Source organism: Gambusia affinis, linkage group LG11, assembly GCF_019740435.1.
Source record: "Gambusia affinis linkage group LG11, SWU_Gaff_1.0, whole genome shotgun sequence".
Taxonomy (NCBI): Eukaryota; Metazoa; Chordata; class Actinopteri; order Cyprinodontiformes; family Poeciliidae; genus Gambusia; species Gambusia affinis.
Window position 1 is genome coordinate 4,074,687 of NC_057878.1, and position 18,203 is coordinate 4,092,889.

General features: G+C 38.7%; 1 protein-coding gene across 3 annotated transcripts; it reads right to left on the reverse strand.

Annotated features, from left to right (window-relative positions):
- Positions 1–1,850: 1,850 nt before the first annotated feature.
- rubcnl (rubicon like autophagy enhancer) lies at positions 1,851–18,102 on the reverse strand. Of its 3 annotated transcripts, none has more exons than XM_044131334.1 (17): positions 17,840–18,102; positions 15,579–15,690; positions 14,975–15,347; positions 11,765–12,030; positions 10,813–10,910; positions 9,817–10,099; positions 8,643–8,682; positions 8,442–8,547; positions 7,685–7,821; positions 7,525–7,589; positions 6,688–6,727; positions 6,525–6,602; positions 5,105–5,225; positions 4,945–5,006; positions 3,560–3,713; positions 3,342–3,432; positions 1,851–2,195 (listed from the first exon to the last, which is right to left on the reverse strand). In XM_044131334.1, exons 2-17 carry the CDS (start codon positions 15,688–15,690, stop codon positions 2,098–2,100), a joined length of 2,124 nt encoding a protein of 707 aa, XP_043987269.1. In that variant the 5' UTR covers positions 17,840–18,102; the 3' UTR covers positions 1,851–2,097. The 3 variants fall into 3 exon arrangements, with proteins under 3 accessions (XP_043987269.1, XP_043987270.1, XP_043987268.1); XM_044131335.1 differs by having other exon boundaries at positions 8,442–8,550; positions 15,585–15,690; positions 17,840–18,100; XM_044131333.1 differs by having other exon boundaries at positions 8,442–8,550; positions 17,840–18,100.
- Between the last annotated feature and the right edge of the window lie 101 nt (positions 18,103–18,203).

The window sequence follows — 18,203 nt, forward strand, 5'->3', positions numbered from 1 at the left end:
TTGTCCCTAATGGGGTCAGGAGGGTTGCTGGTGTTTATCGCCAGCTAACGTTCCGGGCGAGAGGCGGGTACACCCTGGACAGGCCGCCAGTCTGTCGCAGGGCAACACAAAGACACACAGGACACACAACCATTCACACACACACTCACACCTAGGGAGAATTTAGAGAGACCAGTTAACCTGACAGTCATGTTTTTGGACTGTGGGAGGAAGCCGGAGAACCCGGAGAGAACCCACCATGCACAGGGAGAACATGCAAACTCCATGGCCAGGAATCGAACCCAGGACCTTCTTGCTGCAAGGCAACAGCTCTACCAACTGCGCCACTGTGCAGCCCCCTTCCACAACTTCCAGTTGGGAATTAAATTTGGCACCAGGAGTTTAGATTTTTGGACAGATATATATATAGGTTAAACTAATATTAATTATCTTATTAGAGTATGAAGTTATTAAAACACAAGGCGATGTTGAGTGGGAATCATGTGAAATCATGTACCTGGATATGCTTTCGCATTATTTGTCGACGACACTAAAAACAGTTTGTTTTCTCATTTTACACACACAAACAGAATTTTCTCAGATCTCCACTTTGGTCGGAGCTTTTATTAATAATTGTTTTTAGTGATATTAAATATATAAAACATATAAACTGAACTAGACCACAGCTCTCATAGACCGAACGTTGACAAACGTGCAGTGCAGTATGACTAATAAATATCAGTCCAACTAGAGCAGGACACGCTGTTTGAGCAGCATAATCAAAACTGATGCAGGAACGAGACACAACCCCAGGTTTATTTTTTTATGCCTAAGACATTTATCTTGTCCCTGTAGCAGTTCTGTTAATTTTGTAGTTAACTGAGCTGTAAAAAAATAAAATAAAATAAACAAAACAACAACAAAAAAAATCAAACTGGCCATGAAATTTCAGAGTAAAAGCAGTGCACAAATCTGGTGGCGGTAAAAAGTTAAGACGATTCTCTGTGGCGCTACTGATATCAACTTTTACTGAAATGTAGCTTGTTATCTGGATGATGAAACTATTAAAGTTAAGAGACATTTTCAACTCGAGTGAAAAATGTTGGCAGTAATTGCATCACACTAATGTTTGTCTGCATCCTGTCATTGCTGGCATGTTTTTTTTCACACCTTTAATTGAGTCGACATCGTCTGCCGGTAATCCATGAAGGTGTGAACAGAACTTCTATCAGGAGAGTTTCACCGGCCAGCTGCTGGAGGCTAAACGGGCTCAACAACACATAGAGGTACTTTTAACCCTTTGGGGTCTGTGTGTTTGTTTCGGTCTGTAAATAGATACATTATATCCAGCTAAACTTCTGTCAACAACATTCATCTTTAGAGAGATGCATGTTTACAACCAAATTTTAATTGGGCTAATTAAGTAAGACACAAAATAAACTTTGCTGATACTTTTGTGATGTTTTCTCTCAAAACTTAAGTAAGCGTTTTAGTTGGTATATCTATAAAAGAAGAAAAAAACTACGCTACAAAAATAAGCTACGACATCGTTTTAACAATTGCAGAATGTTTTAATTGGTGTCATCCAGTGTTGTCAAATACTTCCTGTTTGTCAGTATTGGTGAGTTTTTGACACCCATCCTGATATTATTCCCAGAGGACTTCAGAGTTTTTCTTCTCAAACAAAAAGTCAGTCTCAGAGAAGATCAGAGTGTGTTTTCACCAATTCATCAGTGTTTGACTTTACTTTTGTCATTTTCTCACAGTTTTGCTGATGCTTGTTAGGATAAAACTATTGGATGTTACAAGTCCCAACTGCTCCCAGTGAGTCAGGGGTAACACGCTTCTGCAGAAAAACAAGAACAACAAGATTGTCTCAAATGTTTAATATTAATTGAAAAAACAAATGTGACAACAATTTAGAAGAAGGAACTCATTCGTTTTAGGGTAAATAAATAAACATTAGTATTTCAACAGACATCAAATTACAGCTGTAAAGAGATTTTTGAGTGCAATGTTTCAAAGTGCAACACTGATAAAGGCGACAGCACTGTATGAGGACAACTTTCCAGAGAGGTGTAGTGGCTCCCAGCAGAGGATCTCTGTTCGTATCGCACTTCATGGCTTCGTCTGGACTTTTGTTCGGGACTGGATCCGTGTGCATTTCGGACACCTTTTCCCCAGGAAACAGTCTTTGTGAAAGCAGGCCTTGCACACTGTGAAGACAGAAAACATGCTGCACGTGAATGCACAACCAGCAGTGATTTTGATAAGTAGTTATGTCTTACACACATCTCAATGAATTGTAAAGCACTGGTAATGAAAATGTGTGGCTGATTTCCGATTTAAGGTTTTTGAACGGGTACCAATAAATCCCATGAGCATTCCCTACAGAATGTACCTTTACCTTAACTCTCAAATTTCCAAGGAAAACACAACTTCCCTAGAATTCAGATTTTAAATCTCTGTGCTTTATCTGACTTTACTTAGGGCGTTTTCACACCAGCCAGGTTTAGTCCTCTTTATCCATCACTCCTTTATCATACACGCTTATCTCTAGTGGAGTTATCAGAGGTGCTGGTGTCTACGTCCATCAGCCAACGGACTGACGACGAGAGGCTGGTCCTGTTTAATCCAACTCTGGTTTGTTTGCATAAAAAATCCGGTTCATTTGTGGAGATGTGAATGTGTATTGGAATTCCGATGCGGACCAAGAAAGTGAACTGTGGTCCGCCTAAAAGCCTTGGCGTCGGTCCGGTTGGCGTGAACTCCAGCAAGGTTCGAAGGCATATTTGAACACCAAGTGGACCGGAAACCGCTCCGAAAGCAAGAAGTGGACTATAGCGCAGAGCATTCTGGGTAAATACAACCAAAACTAACATGTGAGTCCAGCACTAGTGAGAGAAACGGTTTGTGGTTTGTTGCCAAAAGTCTAAAGAGAAAAGCTACAACTGTTAAAATCTGATAATTTCACGAAGAAGAAAGTTGTGCTCATGTCTTCTTCAGAGGTTTTTGTGCTGCTTCCTTCAGTAGTTCTTGTTGCAGCGCCACCACAGGCGAGGGGGAAAACATGTTTGGTTTGTTTGACACAATGCAGTGTGAAAGTGAACCACACCAGCTGAAAGTGAAACAAATGTTGCAATTTTGGCCCACAGTCAAACAGAGTCTACCAGATGTTCAGGTGAGAAAACACCTGTAGTCTACTCCACTCACTATCAATGTCCACATTAAAGAGTGTTGATGCCACTTTGACCTCGTAGGGGTCAGCTTCAGTGTGTAGATTAGAAAAAGATTCTAACTGCCCCGTCATGCTTCAGAACCGATGTTTTCTTAGGTTATGTTAATCATATATCAGTGATTACCTGGACATCGCTGGCATTTGTCTTTCTGAAAAGGAAAGATGATGTCCTTTGCTCGACAGAACTCGCAGATGAAGCCTCGGCCCCTACACAGCTGCAGAGAAGAGGTTAGAGAAAACATCAGAGGGGCTAGCTTCCATTCTTCAAATTCAAATCATTCTTCAAACCGAAGGCAAGAGCAACAGCGCTGGTATCCAACTGAACTGATCGGTAAGACCCACCTCACAGTTGTCGACGTGCTCCAGAGCCGAGTTGAGCAGCGCTCGGGCCTGCGCCACCAGCTGACCCTTCTTCACTCTGTAGAGGTCTTCCATGGAGAAGAGCAGAGGCTCGTCCAGCAGGTGAGCAGGAAGTGGCTCGAACTCGGCCAACACCCTGCAGCGGAAACGCAGCGTCACATCGAAGACGGTTTTGGTTTACAGGCAGCCCAGGTTTCAGCTAAAACTACACATACATTTAGTCGCTATGCTCAGGTTCTCAGTGTCACACATATGAGATTTGAATTATTTTGGTTGGAGTTTTGATGAAGTGATTCTGCTTTACGTCACTTTTGCTTCCTCAAAATAATAATACAAAAAAAGCAATAAATCAGGAAGTGCATATTCCTGAAACAAAAATAAACTCCTCCATCTGAAGTTACTCATTTAAAAAAAGTCATAAAAGAACCATAAAGTACATTTCTCCAATGAAACCACAAAAATGTGTAAAACTCCATATTTCTGTTAATTTCCTGTTAAAATAAAATTTTGACAATGATAGTAGAACTGGTATGTTTTATATCACTGAATATAACCTCTCACCAACACACACAAATGGTTTTTTGGTACATTATTTATGTTAAAATCTGTTTTAAATGAAAGCTGTTGTCTCAGTTTATCTGTGTAGAAGCCCAAAATCAGTAAAAACTAAGAAAAGATAAATTAATAACTAAATTATCATTCTTCAGTCACAACATTCTTTCCAAAAATATGAATATCTTTATAAAAAAAGAAAACTATAAATGTATTATTGTACATTCCTTTCAATTTATATATATTTCTCTAATCTTATTCCTTAGTTTAGTTTTGTTTATAATTATGAATAAGTTTGTGTGCTGAAGATTTGGAAAAGGGATGTTAAAAAAAGACTAAACTTGAAAAAGTAAAACTGTTGTGTGTCTCGTGAGCCTTTACCTACTCAAAAACAAAAGTAAAAGTTTTATTCCTTGTGCAAAGAAACCCAAGAAATGAGTAGAAACTCAAACATTTGCGATTAAGTTGACTTGAGGGAAACACGTGGCATTTTATATACATGAGGGAAAAATATCTGAAATATCAAGTCCGTGTTTACATAAAATCACAGCACCTATAGCCACTGTAGACACTTTTTTAGAGTTATATTTTAGATAGGGAAAATATATTTTAGAGAGTGAAAAAGATCATCTAAACATGAAACACCAACATGAAACAGAGTTGGTGCCCTCAGGTTGTCTCTTCACTCATCTCCCTCCTACACTCATTCTTCAGCCACTCACACCTTTGAGTCTTGAAAATCACAGACTTGCATTACGTATGTCCAGTATTCTTTACGTATGTCCAGTATTCTTTACGTATGTCCAGTATTGTACCTTTCAGATAACCTGCAGGCTTTCAGCAGCTTCCTGATTCCGGTCAGCTGCTCCCTCAGCTCCTGAGGGGGACAAAGACAGACAGCGTCTCATTTTTTTATTCAGTATTTGTGCAATACATAAATACGTGTGAATGTTTACTAACGCTGAAGTGACTCACCCTGAACCTGTCCAGGTCTTTCACTTTGCTCCACAGAGCCTTCCCCACAGAGCCGAGGTCGAACAGGGGCTGAGACCAGACCGAGTCCAGCAGCTGCTTGGAGAAGTCGCTCACAGAGTACCTGCAACGTCAATCAATCAATCAATCAATCAATCAATCAATCAATCAATCAATCAATCAATCAATCAATCAATCAATCAATCAATCAATCAATCAATCAATCAATCAAACTTTATTTGTATAGCACATTTCAGCAGCAAGGCCTTTCAAAGTGCTTTACATCAAATCAAACACAAAAACACAATGCAACATAGAATCAACAATAAAAACACAACATCAAGTCAGATTCCGTCAATAAATTTGCAATTGATAACGTTTCAAATAAAACTCTAAACAAGTGGGTTTTTAGTTGAGATTTACAGGAAGTCAGTGTTTCAGCTGTTTTACAGTTTTCTGGAAGTTTGTTCCAGATTTTTGGTGCATAGATGCTGAATGCTGCTTCTCCTCATTTGGTTCTGGTTCTGGGGATGCAGAGCAGAACCAGAACCAGAAGACCTGAGAGGTCTGGAAGATTCATACAATAACAGCAGATCTTTAATGTATTGTGGTGCTAAACCATTCAGTGATTTCATGTGATGTCATGTGACATGCGACGGTTTTTAAACCACTCTGTTCTTGAATCCAGAACATTTCAGAGAAATTTGTTCTTCACAAACAACCAAAACGACATATTTGTAAAACGCTGCTCATTCAACCACTTCTTTATATCAGACGTCTGCTATTTGGGGTGAAAAATGGATTTCATGTAGTTTCATGTTTTCATTTTAGTATTGATTGTCTACCTGCTGTTTGGGATGTTTAGAAACATCAGTCTCGTTACCTTATAAAATAAATAAGAGCTAATCGACTCAAACAGATCAGAACCTCAGTCGTTAGGAAAATGCTTTAATACAAAACATTCAGAACATAATTTGTATTCAGATGTCTTAAAATAGCAGGTCAGCAGTTTTAGCCTTTATTTTTTTTGTACTTTCTACCAAAGTTTTCTTTCTGAAAAGATTACGAAACTGGAGAGTGGTAGGAAAATGTAATCATCAGAGTCACATAACTAAAGTTTATGGGGGAAAACAATTTACATTTTCATCAAAAAGTGAAAACACCAGTGGTTTTTTGTAGCAATATTAAAATGTAATGCTTTAGGTGCAACTTTTAATTACTATTATTTTTTCAATTAGATAAAATTCAGTAATACATTCAAGCTCCACGGCACCAGCAATATTAATAAATGCTTCTTCTAGAATCACATTGAAAAAATAAAGCAAATGTCAGACATATCATCAGCAAAAGCAGTCAGTCATTTCAGTATTTTGGATGTGATGCATTGTTATTATTAATAATGTTTGTTTCTTTTTTTTTTTACCTGCTAAAGTCCCAGTTGGACAGAACTCGACCCGGAATAATTGCCTCTGATCCACTGTGGCAACAGTCACAGAAATATCTGTCCAAAAAAGAATCAGAAATAATTAACAATGACATCATCGTAATAATGACACCAAAACACTTTAATAACATCTTTTGCGTACCTTCCCAGATATTCACAGTGCCGCAGTTTCTTGATGTATCCTGGAAGCAGAAGAAGAACTCGGACTCAGTTTTCTATCAATCATCTTGAACATTTATTTCTCAGTTAGCACTGAGTCAGGTTTTGATTTTAGTTCACTGAATCTGAATTGGTGCCACACATACTGACAACCATAACGGTCCAGTTGCACTGCTGTGTTGACAGGAGGGTAATAAAGACTTTTAGTCAGGCTGGATATACAACCTTCAGTTAGAAAAAGCCCCTACTGTTAAACTATTTAGATTCAGATATTCAGCTAATAAATGACACATAAAAGACAGTTTACAAGCTAGCACCGTGTTCAGCCCTTAGCTGAGCGTTAGCTACAAACAAGGAGGAAGTTAGCTTCTTCCTCTTCCATCTGTGCTAAAGCTAAAGGCAGTATGATCAAACACCAAGTGGCTGATTCTATGGAGTGTCAAGAGATTCATGAGACCTGTGATCTATTTGTGAAAACAAGAAACTCAAGCATTTGTGATACATTAGCATTAGATTAATACCTGCAAGATATGATCTAGTCTAAGTTGGAAGTAATTAATCCTCACATTTTTTTGTGGATTGGTGAAACTAGTGTGCTATTTGTAAAAAGAAATAAATAAATAGTGAGTCTTAGTTTTCCAAAAATGGCTCAGATCTTGTTCTTGTTTAACTGGTGTCATGAATTACACACGCCTCGTGAGCTTGATGCATTGCTACAATCCGAAAACATGGGAGTATCACAGTTAATTGTTCCCTCACACATAAAAAAAAATAAAAAAAATAAAAATAAAAATCTGAATTTGTGGTCGTCGACACTCACTGGGCTCCACCTCTGTCCCGCATCCCGCACACAGGTAGTGTTGTAAGGCTACCACCTCGCTCCGTCTACAACAGGAAATAAAAAAGTTATTTAACATCCGATCACATTTCCTTTATGGGTTTTATTTGACATTTTGTGTCTGCTCAGTAGGGGTCATGACCTGTGTTGTGGCTGGACAGAGAAAATGATCTGGAAACTCGGCGGTGCCCAGTTCAGGGATCCTCTCATCCTGGTCCTGAGTCGGATCTCCTCCGTTAAACTCCCAGTCTTTACCTCCACACCCCCAGTACCTGGTAACTAGTGGTGACCAATGGGAGAGGGTTCATGGTTGTATTTATAATCCCATTATAACAATTAAGATTTTAATTGATTAGAATTATGTTAGAATGGTGTTTTTACACTTCATAGTGACTCTGTTCCATTGGGGACCAAAATTGCAACATTTGTTACATCTCCTGCTGCTGTGGTTCACTTTCACACTGCACTGGGTCAAACCAACCAGACTAACAGAACAACCTGTTCCCCTCCTGGCCTTTGGTGGCGCCGCACCAAGAACCACTGAAGGAAACGACACTCACCACTTCCTTCTTCACAAAATGTAAACAAAAATGGAGTAGCAATACATTTTAGCGGTTGTACAATTACTCTTTTGTCTTTGGTAAAAAAAAGAAATTAAAAATTAAAAAAACAAGCCATTTCTGGCGCTAGGTGTTTTTAGGTGGACCAGAGTTTGATTATGCATTCACACCTCTGCAAACAAACCGGACTTTCTAGACAAACAAACTAGAGTTTGATTAAAGCGGACTAAACAGGGCTGGTGTGTAAATCTGTATTTAGCCAAATTTTGATGCTCATGCTCAGTTTGCAAGACAAAAAAAAACAACAACTTTTTGGCTGTATGTCTGCTGAGTTTTCACCTCTTGCAGTGAACTGCGGAGGCTTTGCCGTCCTCGCCGATGCACGTGGGAAGGAAGCCACTTCCTTTTGAACTCCAGCACCAGCTGCTGGGCCAGGCACTCTGCACTGCTGGTGAAACACCATATAATACACATTCAGAAACACTTCAGTGGGTCAAATGTGTGCTGTGGATTGAGCTGAAGATAAAGAAAATGTCTTACTTTCTGATCAAATCTGGTGGCATCGTGCCGACCCCACAGTCTGAAATTGAAGCACATGATTATTTATTCATAGATCAATTTTAAAAATGAAGCGACTTCTAATACAGGAAGTTATGTTGCTTCTCTATGTTTGGTTTTATATTTAAGATGTCTGCATATTGGTTCCCTCTGAAAACTGATCATCAGATCAGATTAATTTATTGCAAATTTACATCCTGCTGCGGTTCCTGTTTCTGCTCAGAAACACGGCGGCAGTCTTCATAAATCTGTTAAGGAAATGAGAGCAACGGCATCTGATCATTTTAATATGACGGGGAACTGCGTTGTGACCTGCGACGTCATTTGGAAATAAAAAAATCAAACACTTAGAAACTGCTTGTCAGGGCCTCCGGAGCTCCAAAACTCAAAGTTATTCCAAGAAAAGGCCGGGAGTGGTTTGTTTCTGGAACACACTTCTGACTTGATTAATATATAATGTTTACTTTTTTAGCAAAAGTACAAACAAAACAACAACTAAAGCTGTCTTACTAATCTACACGTAAAGGAAAGTGTGTTTCTGTGAATCTTACAAGTTCAAAAGGTGGTCAATTATTTATTTATTTATTTTACAAAACCTCCACACCACAACAAAAACATCTCCACCACGCCCATCAGTGTGTTCTTAATTTCTTAAATTAATAGGAAGGTCTAAAAGTTACCAAAGAAATCAGAAAAATACTGAACACAAACTTTATTTGCAGATTTTAGTTCCAAGCTAAAATAAGTATATTCTAACTGTCTAAAATAAAAACTAAATTGATGGAATTTATAATTTACAAAAATAAAAAAAATCAACATAAATGCCCTCTGCTCTGCTTATTGAAGGGATGCATGAACATTTCCTACAAAACTGAGCAATCAAAACCAGTTCTGCCACGCTGAGGTCTCCCCCTGCTGGTTAATAAGCAGAATACACATTCACCGTGTTTATGAATTCCTAATGGATTCATCAAGTCTTAGAAGAATTTTGAATTAATATGAGTTACAACAACATTCAATTTCCATTTGGGATAAATGAATTATATCTGAATTAGATCTTTATATATTAGAATGCCTCTTTTCTCTGGAAATTTTAAATAATCGGTTTCTGACCCTGAGATCAAACACTTCAAGTTAAAAAAAAAAAAGTTTTTACCTTCAAACCCGCTGTCAGTAGAAAGGATCGACCGACTCTTGGTTTGATGTTCATTGTGACTAGTCTGTGGTTCCGGTGTATCCGCAGCCCAGTCCGTCCGCTGCGGCCTCGTGTCGTCACGTAGGAGCCTGCGCTTGCAGATGGAACTGCGGCCCTCAGAGCTCGGCTGCCTCTTTGTGCACACAACGCAGTGTTTATACATCACCGAGTCGAAGCTCAGAGTCCATTTGACGCCTTCCAGAACCTCCAGCATCATGTCTACCACAACAAAATGAGCGTTCTCCTGCACACACGCAATCATTTACACAAACATCAGAGACAGGTTCTTCACTATCGGAACCTCTACTTGCATATATTACCAAATTGGTTCTTCGGTGACTGTTATGTTTTTCTTCTTTTTAATATTTGTGACTTTTTCCAATATGTAGCATTTTATTTTGACATGCTGCTGCGAACGTTCGCTGAAAGTCCGCCGACAATGTTCGCCGAACATTTAATGGTTCTTCATTTTGGGAAACGTCGGCGAACGTTCATGACGACATTCAGAGGACGTCATCTGAACGTTCAATGCTAGCTGGGTAACTTAAAATCTGACTCAAAGCCTGATAATGGATGTAAGAAGAATGAATACATAAGTTATGCTCGGGTGAAAAAAAGGGGGAGGGGAGGCAAACTGCCATTATATTATTAAAACAGAAATAATAAAGAAAGACTAACTATCACACAACAGTCTTGAATAACTTTTAATATTATTATTATTATTATTATTATTATTATTATTATTATTATTATTATTATTATTATTATTATTATTATTATATAATGAGAAAGCATTGCCACAAGGTGGCGACGTTGGTTAAGGAACCTACAGAACTCTTACATTGGTGAAGACATGTTTCAAAAGAAAATGTTGGTCATTTTAAGAGTGTTTCAGGCTTTAAAGGGCTACAAATCTACATGAATGATTGTAAAAGCAGTGAAATCATAATGACAGACCTTTTCCAGCTCACAGCTGGTCTTAAAGATGTCTGGAGGTAAATCCAGGAGTTCAGAGCAGCTTCTGTCTTTGCTGTGAGGCCTTGAGGAGGAGTGGCCTGAAACAGTGGGGAAAAAATATTAAACTTAAAAATCTCGACAAGAAAAAACGCTTTTTTGTACCCCAAACATCATTAATTGGAATTCATTGTGACCATGATAAATTGAAATTCTCATGTAAAGAAATGCATCACAATAACTGATAAATGATGCTGTAAAAGCCCATTTTCCGATCATTTGAATGAAATGTTTTTATGTTTCAGTATTACCCTAATAGTTAAATATTTTCATTGTTAATACACACATTTTCTCGCAGTTATAATGTTTGTGTACACATAAGTTAAACTTTAACTCAATACGTATGAGACTTAAAATAAAAAAAAAAGGTAAATGAAATGCAATCCTCTCATGATAAGTTCTGCTGGACAATAAATTGTCCCAGAATTTATCGCGCTAAGCAATAATATTGCTGTTTTGAGGCAATTTTAAAGTAATACTATGGTAGTGGCACAATGATGCACGTATATATTTTCAAAGACCAGTAAACTTTCATTTTTGATTATTTGCTGTAGTACAGAACTGTACGGGACATCCTTCATGCCTACAGCCATCACCTTCTACAGCAACAGTCTTGAATAACCTTTTAATTTTCCTTTGGGCTCAACAAAGAATTTTTTGAATTTGAATTTAATTTCTAACATACATTTAACTCTGGAAGTGGAAGATGTTTTAAATATCCAAAATGCAACCAAAACAACAAATATAATGAATACTGAAGTCTCTGTAAACATAACTGGCCTTCATGAAACAGACTAGTTGTGACCAAAGAAAGACTAACTTATCACACAAACAGAAATTACCGATCTCTTTAAATTTATTACGCCGTGAACTGATTTATTGCTCGTTTTGGTACCTGTCCTGTTGGGGGTACTCCAGCTGTTTAGGCTACATCCCCTTTTCTCCTTCTCAGATCTCTGAGGGCTTCTGCTGGATCGGTCCTGGCTACTCAGGATGCTGATCGGGCTTGACGATAGAGGAACACGCGGCCTCTTATCCTCCACCGTGGTTTCGAACGATTGGTGACCGGAAGTCAGCCGGGGCTCCACGTCCTCCTTACCGGTAGATGTCACACACTCACGCTGGTCACATGAGCCGGGGGAACGAGGGGAAGAGTCCATGCTAGGAGGAGCACATTACAAGTCAAATTAGAATTATTATAAGAATATGATAGCTTAGAGTACAAATGTCATGAGTGCAGGTTTTTGTAGTAACTGAATTAGGTATTACATTAAGAAACTCAAAGAGCAAAACAGCTATGCAGACATACATTTCTGCCTAAAGGGAACCCAATCAAGCTAGCATGTGTGTTTTTGTTCTGGGGGAGGAAGTTGAAGTATCCAGAGATAACCGACGCTGCATTGCTTATTTCTGTTCACTGATGCAGAGATACGTGATAAGTAAGTGTAAGTGAAATGATCATAAAATCATATCAAAACTAAAAAGGAGACATGCTAGCATTACCATAGCATAGCAACACACGGAACATGCAAGGCAACAGCTATCTCACCATGTAGTCTTTGCTGAATGCAGGTTTTCATATGAAGAACATGAAAACTTGATTCTGTTTGACAGTAAAACACACATAAGTGACACATCTTCAGCTCTGCTTTTGTGGATTTTAGTTTTAGTTTGTCTTCTGTCTTTCGTTTCTTCTTTCATTTTTTGGCGGTTTCTGAACTTTAAGCTTTGAGTCCTGCCACATTGTTTCTATCTTCAAATGAGAAACATACAACTACTTTTCTGAATGCCGATTATAGTACTGAAGCTTTCAGAAGTTTTCCATTTGCTTTGCCGTTCAGGGGATTTACCCAGCTGTTTAGCAACTGAAGCTTGACTCAGAATATGTTTATAAAAGATAAAGTAAACGCCATAAACATTTGATTCTTGGGGCGAGATAAGCAAAAGAAGAGAAAGAACATGCTGTACTACTTGAGGAAGTTTATGTAGTTTTTTTTTTTTTTTTACTTCAGTGTTTGCAGCAAGATGCCCTGACCCTCTTTATGAGACTGCTTCACAACAACAGCTTCTTCAGTCAGAGGCTCCATCAGAACCGAATCAAATTGAAATATAGCATTGTTAGTTGTGTTGATTTTTAAGTGGTGATCAGAAATAAAGCTGACAATGCGAACCATCTCTCATTGCACCGCAGCGAGGGTCAACAGTAAGTTAGAAAAGTCGCATTTGACTAACTTCAAAATTAAGGGAAATATGTTAAAATATGTTTTATTGACTTGAAACTTGTTAATAATAATAATAATAATAATAATAATAATAATAATAATAATAATAATAGTAATAATAATAATAATAATAATAATAAGAAGAAGAATATTTCAAATTGTCTGTTGGCTTGTGGGAAACATTAGGCAGATATTAGCTATAAATAAGGAGTGTCAAACTCATGAGTCATATCCTGTCTTATACTGTAACTTATCATTGTGTGGGTTGAAGAGCCTACATGTACCAATGTGGGCTTGTGAGAAATAATCAAATGAACTTGTCCCATGTGAAAGAGTTACTAGTCCTAATACATATATTGTACAGCCTCTGTTGTCCAAAACTAAGATCAGCAAGTTTAAAGGTTGCATTGCAGATCTTTTCACAGGTGGAGTTTCACCAGAACATGAAAGTCTCTCTTCCTCCTCTCAATACTCAGGAATAACATCGACCTCGTTCGTTTGTTATCCCAGTTCCTGTTTTTCGTCTAACTGTGGGGAGACATAAAACTTTCAGGACTGCCAATTAATCCAAAGCCTTTTCTCAAGAATCAATGTTTCTGATTCTTCAGAAAGAATCAGAAACACTCACTAAGCTAGCAAGTATGAATAGCTTATTGTCATAGCTATTGTTGTAGCTGTGATCAGCTAAGCTAGCTCCAGTTTATCTGAGTAACTTTTCCCTTTGTCTGTTCAGCTGTTCTCTGCTTATTGGTTTTAATGTATTTCCATTTATTAGTTTTTACAAAACAGATGTCCAGGCCTGAAATAATCATTTAGTTTAGCCTTTAGCATATTTGTAAAACTCACCTGGCCAAGCTACATTTGGTTAAGTGTTGAAAAATTTAATTTTACCAAAATAACATTAAGATGTGATTGAAAGGTGAAACAATTTACATTAAGACAACAATAAATGTCTAAATGAGGTCAAGAAGCTGTTAGCGTTAGCAAATATTTAGCATGTTTGTCAATGTCTTTGATTTGGCTAAATTTTCACAGGCCATATAGATTAAGAATGTCTGATTTTTAATATTTTTTTGACCTAAATAAAAATGAGAAGTGGCTGGCCGTCTGGTCTAAACTACCTTGACTTTCTAAGAATGGCTTCTTATTAGCTATTGTTAGTTTTTTTGTTCAAAGTTATGACCTTACTTTTTTGTCTTATTGGAACTTATTTTTACCCAAGTTCATTCTCCTCTTCATTTACAGAGATTCACAGAGGCATACTCTGGCAACTAGAATTGGAAGATTTTTAGCTTGACTGGTCCTGATCGACAACTGAATTTGAAAAATGTCATCTTTTTCCACTCAGCTTCACTCAAATGTCCACCAAGTTGCGCAAACAGGAACACTTTTCAATGGGATGTTGTCGAGTGAATATGAATCAAAATCAGCTATTTTCATTACTATTCATGATGTAAGAAGAAGTGTTATAAAGCACTACAGCATATCGGGAGGTGACTGCAGTTCATTAGGGCTGCGAGAGTTTGAGAGAGAGCAAGTCTTTCAGCAGGTAGCAGGAAGGCCAAATGTACAGCAAAATTCCTAATATTTTGAAAATGTTTGCAGCATTTTTAAAGTCTCAGAGCAACTTTACACACTGGGATTAGTATCAAAAATCTCTTGTGAAACCCATAGAGACCATCTTCTTTCCAACTGATGCTAATCATTTTGTCTTTGCTTTCAAATTTGGGTAAAATCTTGTTTCATAGTCTTGTCACAGAAGGGGTAACTTGACAATGTTTTTTAATGCTGCTCTTATATTGTCTTAGGAGATGCCTAAGGAGATGTAAGTTTTCTAAAATCGGCATTGCTTTGTGTGTTTGGACAGAAGTTGCTTACGGTACCTTAATGAATCAGACGGACTGGTTGCCTTTTCCTGCCAGGAGATGGGCTTGCTGCGTCTGGAGATGACTGGACTGCTCCTGTGTAGGGGAACGTTTTCATCCTTGCAATGGGAAGGTTCCTCGTTGTTTGCCATAGCGTCTCGTGGAAGTTTGAAGTTCCTATCATGGTCTCTGAGCTTGCTGTTCCCTGGGATTTGTCTGCAATTTTTGGAGATTTTGGTGCATTTCCTCCTTGTGAGTTGTTTTCGTGGGTACGGAAGGTCAAACGGCGTATTTGTTTCTTCTCCACTGGGTTCTAGTGTTAGAACCAGAGATGGGATGCAACCTGAATTGGTCGGCTGCTGGCTCTGGTTAGAAAAAGCCTCTTTTTCTCCTAACAGGAAGCCAAAGCGGAAACAAAAGGACAAACATTCATTTCAAACTGGAGCAAGACACAAAAACTTAAGTTTCTGGGTTTTTTTTCCAAAAGACTTCAAATGAAAATGCTAATCCTTGCATAGCACTCTACTGTTATTTAGGTTTCAGTCTGGGAGTTTTGCCAAATGAAGCCTTTGCCAACCTTTCAACTTCTATGATTCTGTCTTAAGAGTATGCGGATGCTCACCTGTACCTGGTGGAGGTCCGGTTGAAGGTTGCCAGGTCTCTCCAGAGTCCACGCTCCAGCTGACGTACCCAACTCTGTTTGGAGACGATGACAAGCCGTCGCAGCTTCCCATCTGTGTGGAGGACAGAGAGAGTTTCCTAACCACAGCCGCTTTGCTGCAAGCTTCCTTTTGAAACTCTTACGTTACAACAGCCATCACTAATGAATGTCCCCACCGCCTCAGTAGCATGAAATCCTCCACTTATGTACCACTTGTGGGTGTGAAAACTTTCCTACTTCTTGCTTCCTGTTTGCCGGGAGATTTATGGCCATGGCGGCAGCAGCTGTTTGTCGATAACACAACAAACACCCTTCGGTCTCTGAACACTCTGAGTCCCAAGTCTAAAGGTTGCAGTATTGATGTCAACTTCAGTTTTTATGGAGATCATCCCACGGGAGATTTGAACGCAATTTAGTCGTCATAAATCTAATACCAGAACTCCCTGAATGGAGCAACAGGTCACTTTCTGTCATTTAGCAACAAGCATGGACATCAGCAGTGACTTGCTCTGTGGCAAGTCAAAGTGTGAATTACGTAGTTCACAAGTGATGCTGTTTACACATCTCACTTGTGAACAGGTGCTGGGGGTTTTTTTAGGCTCGTTTTTTAAGTTCTCGCATGAAAAAAATTCGGATCCGTTTTTGAAGTCGTACTTATTGGAAGTTTAGATTGATCCGTTCATGTGTCAAACAAGAGAACTTCAATTTGTTTGTTTTTTTGACATGGCAAAAAGCTAAGAATAAAATTTAAAGAAAGAATCAATTTTATCTAACACTGCCCCTATAAGGGCATTAATTGTCCATCAGCACATTTACAAATGTCGATCAAACTCTTAATGTTACTTTTGGAGGTATGACTTCGTTCTCTCTCAGTGACCTTTGAGTCCATTTTGATACAGGAACCCACTCTGTCCAATTGACTGTTAGCATAAGGAGCAAGTCAGCCAATCTCATGATAGCAAGTTGACTCATTTAGGCATCTAAATGTGTTAAAATGACTTTTTTCCATAAGAATGGGGAAAAAACTACAACTACAACTTTGTTTTTCGTGTGTATATCGGACAGTTCTAATGTATTAGGATTTTCAGATATAGTCTTTTCTCTCGTCTCCAGAGAACAGTCCGAAAAAAGAAGAGACACCCACTGAGTGGTGGTTGTGTGGATGAAAATCCTCTGTTGATATCTGAAGTCAGAGAAGAATGGGAAGACTGGTTTGTGTTGCTAGGAAGGCAATAGCTACTTGTTATAACTAAGCGATTCTGGAAGCTGCAATTCACACAGTCAAAGATATTGCCTGATCCTTTGAGTCGCTATTTCTGTTGTTATTCGGACATTGGAGACAGAATTAGGTGTGAACAATATGAAGGAACGGATCCATCCTGCCATGTCTCAGCGGTTAGAGTTTTTGTTCTTGGTGGTGTAATGGAGTCGGGAATATTTTTTGGCACACATTAGGATCATTAGCACCAACTGAACCTCGCAGACTACCTAAGTATTCCTGCTGACCAACTATATCGCTTTATGACCATATTGTACCCATCTCCTGAAGGTTAGAGTGATGCACTAAGCCAAACTTCAAATCATCTCGTACTGATTTCTCGAACACGATCACGGGTTCTCTGTACTCCAGTGTCCTCCAAAGTCACCAGATCTCAGTCCAGTTGAACTCCTTTGGGATGTGTTGCAATGGTGGACTCACATCATGAACGTGTAGCCAGCACAACTGTAGCAACTGCGTGATGCTGTCAAGTCACTGTAGACCAAGCAACTCTAAGGAATGTTCCCGTCAACTTGTTGAATCTAAGCCACAAAGAATTAAAGCGGTCCTGGAAGGAAACAATGGATCCAACTCTGCAGATATAGTGAGCGCATGTTGTTGACTTTCTTGCACCGAATGCTGACATAGCATTTCAAGCTTTAAAACTTTGAGAAATATTAAAGTTTTTTGGTGAAATTTCAGGCTTTAAGTCAAACAACAGAATGGAGAGAAAATCTAAACTTTCTTTGGTAGATTAGGGCTTCAGAGATTTGACATTAAGTCTATTTTCAGTAGCAGAAGTCGCACTTCACAGCTTCCTGTAAGACTTCAGAAGTGAATGATAACATCTTTAAAAATGTCCTTTTTCTTTTTAAAAACCAAAAAACGAAAAGAAAAGTAAAAACTACAATGCCAGCAGAGGGCAGCTGCTGCCCAGTGCACAACGCGTCTGCGGGTTACTCACCGTGCCGTGGACTCCTGACGTATAGCTGCAAAGAAACCCCGTTAGGGTCCAGCGAGACAAACCCGCGACACTGCTTATCCACCTAACGCTGCTGAAAGGAAGGCAGACGGTTGATTAGCACTTCCTGTATTCAACGCTGCTTGTGTGCCTTCTGTGGTTGAACACTTAGTAATGTCTTCCCTGACAGCACAGAGGCCAGAAAGCCTTCCACTCCGCTTTCTATTGGGGTGTTGACACTGACTACAAAATATCCCAACAGGTATTTGGGGTGATTAGAAATAAAAAATCCCCTATTTAAGATGACCTTATCTGACTCATCTTGAATCTAAATGTGTTAAAATGACAGGAAACGGCCTCGGTGACA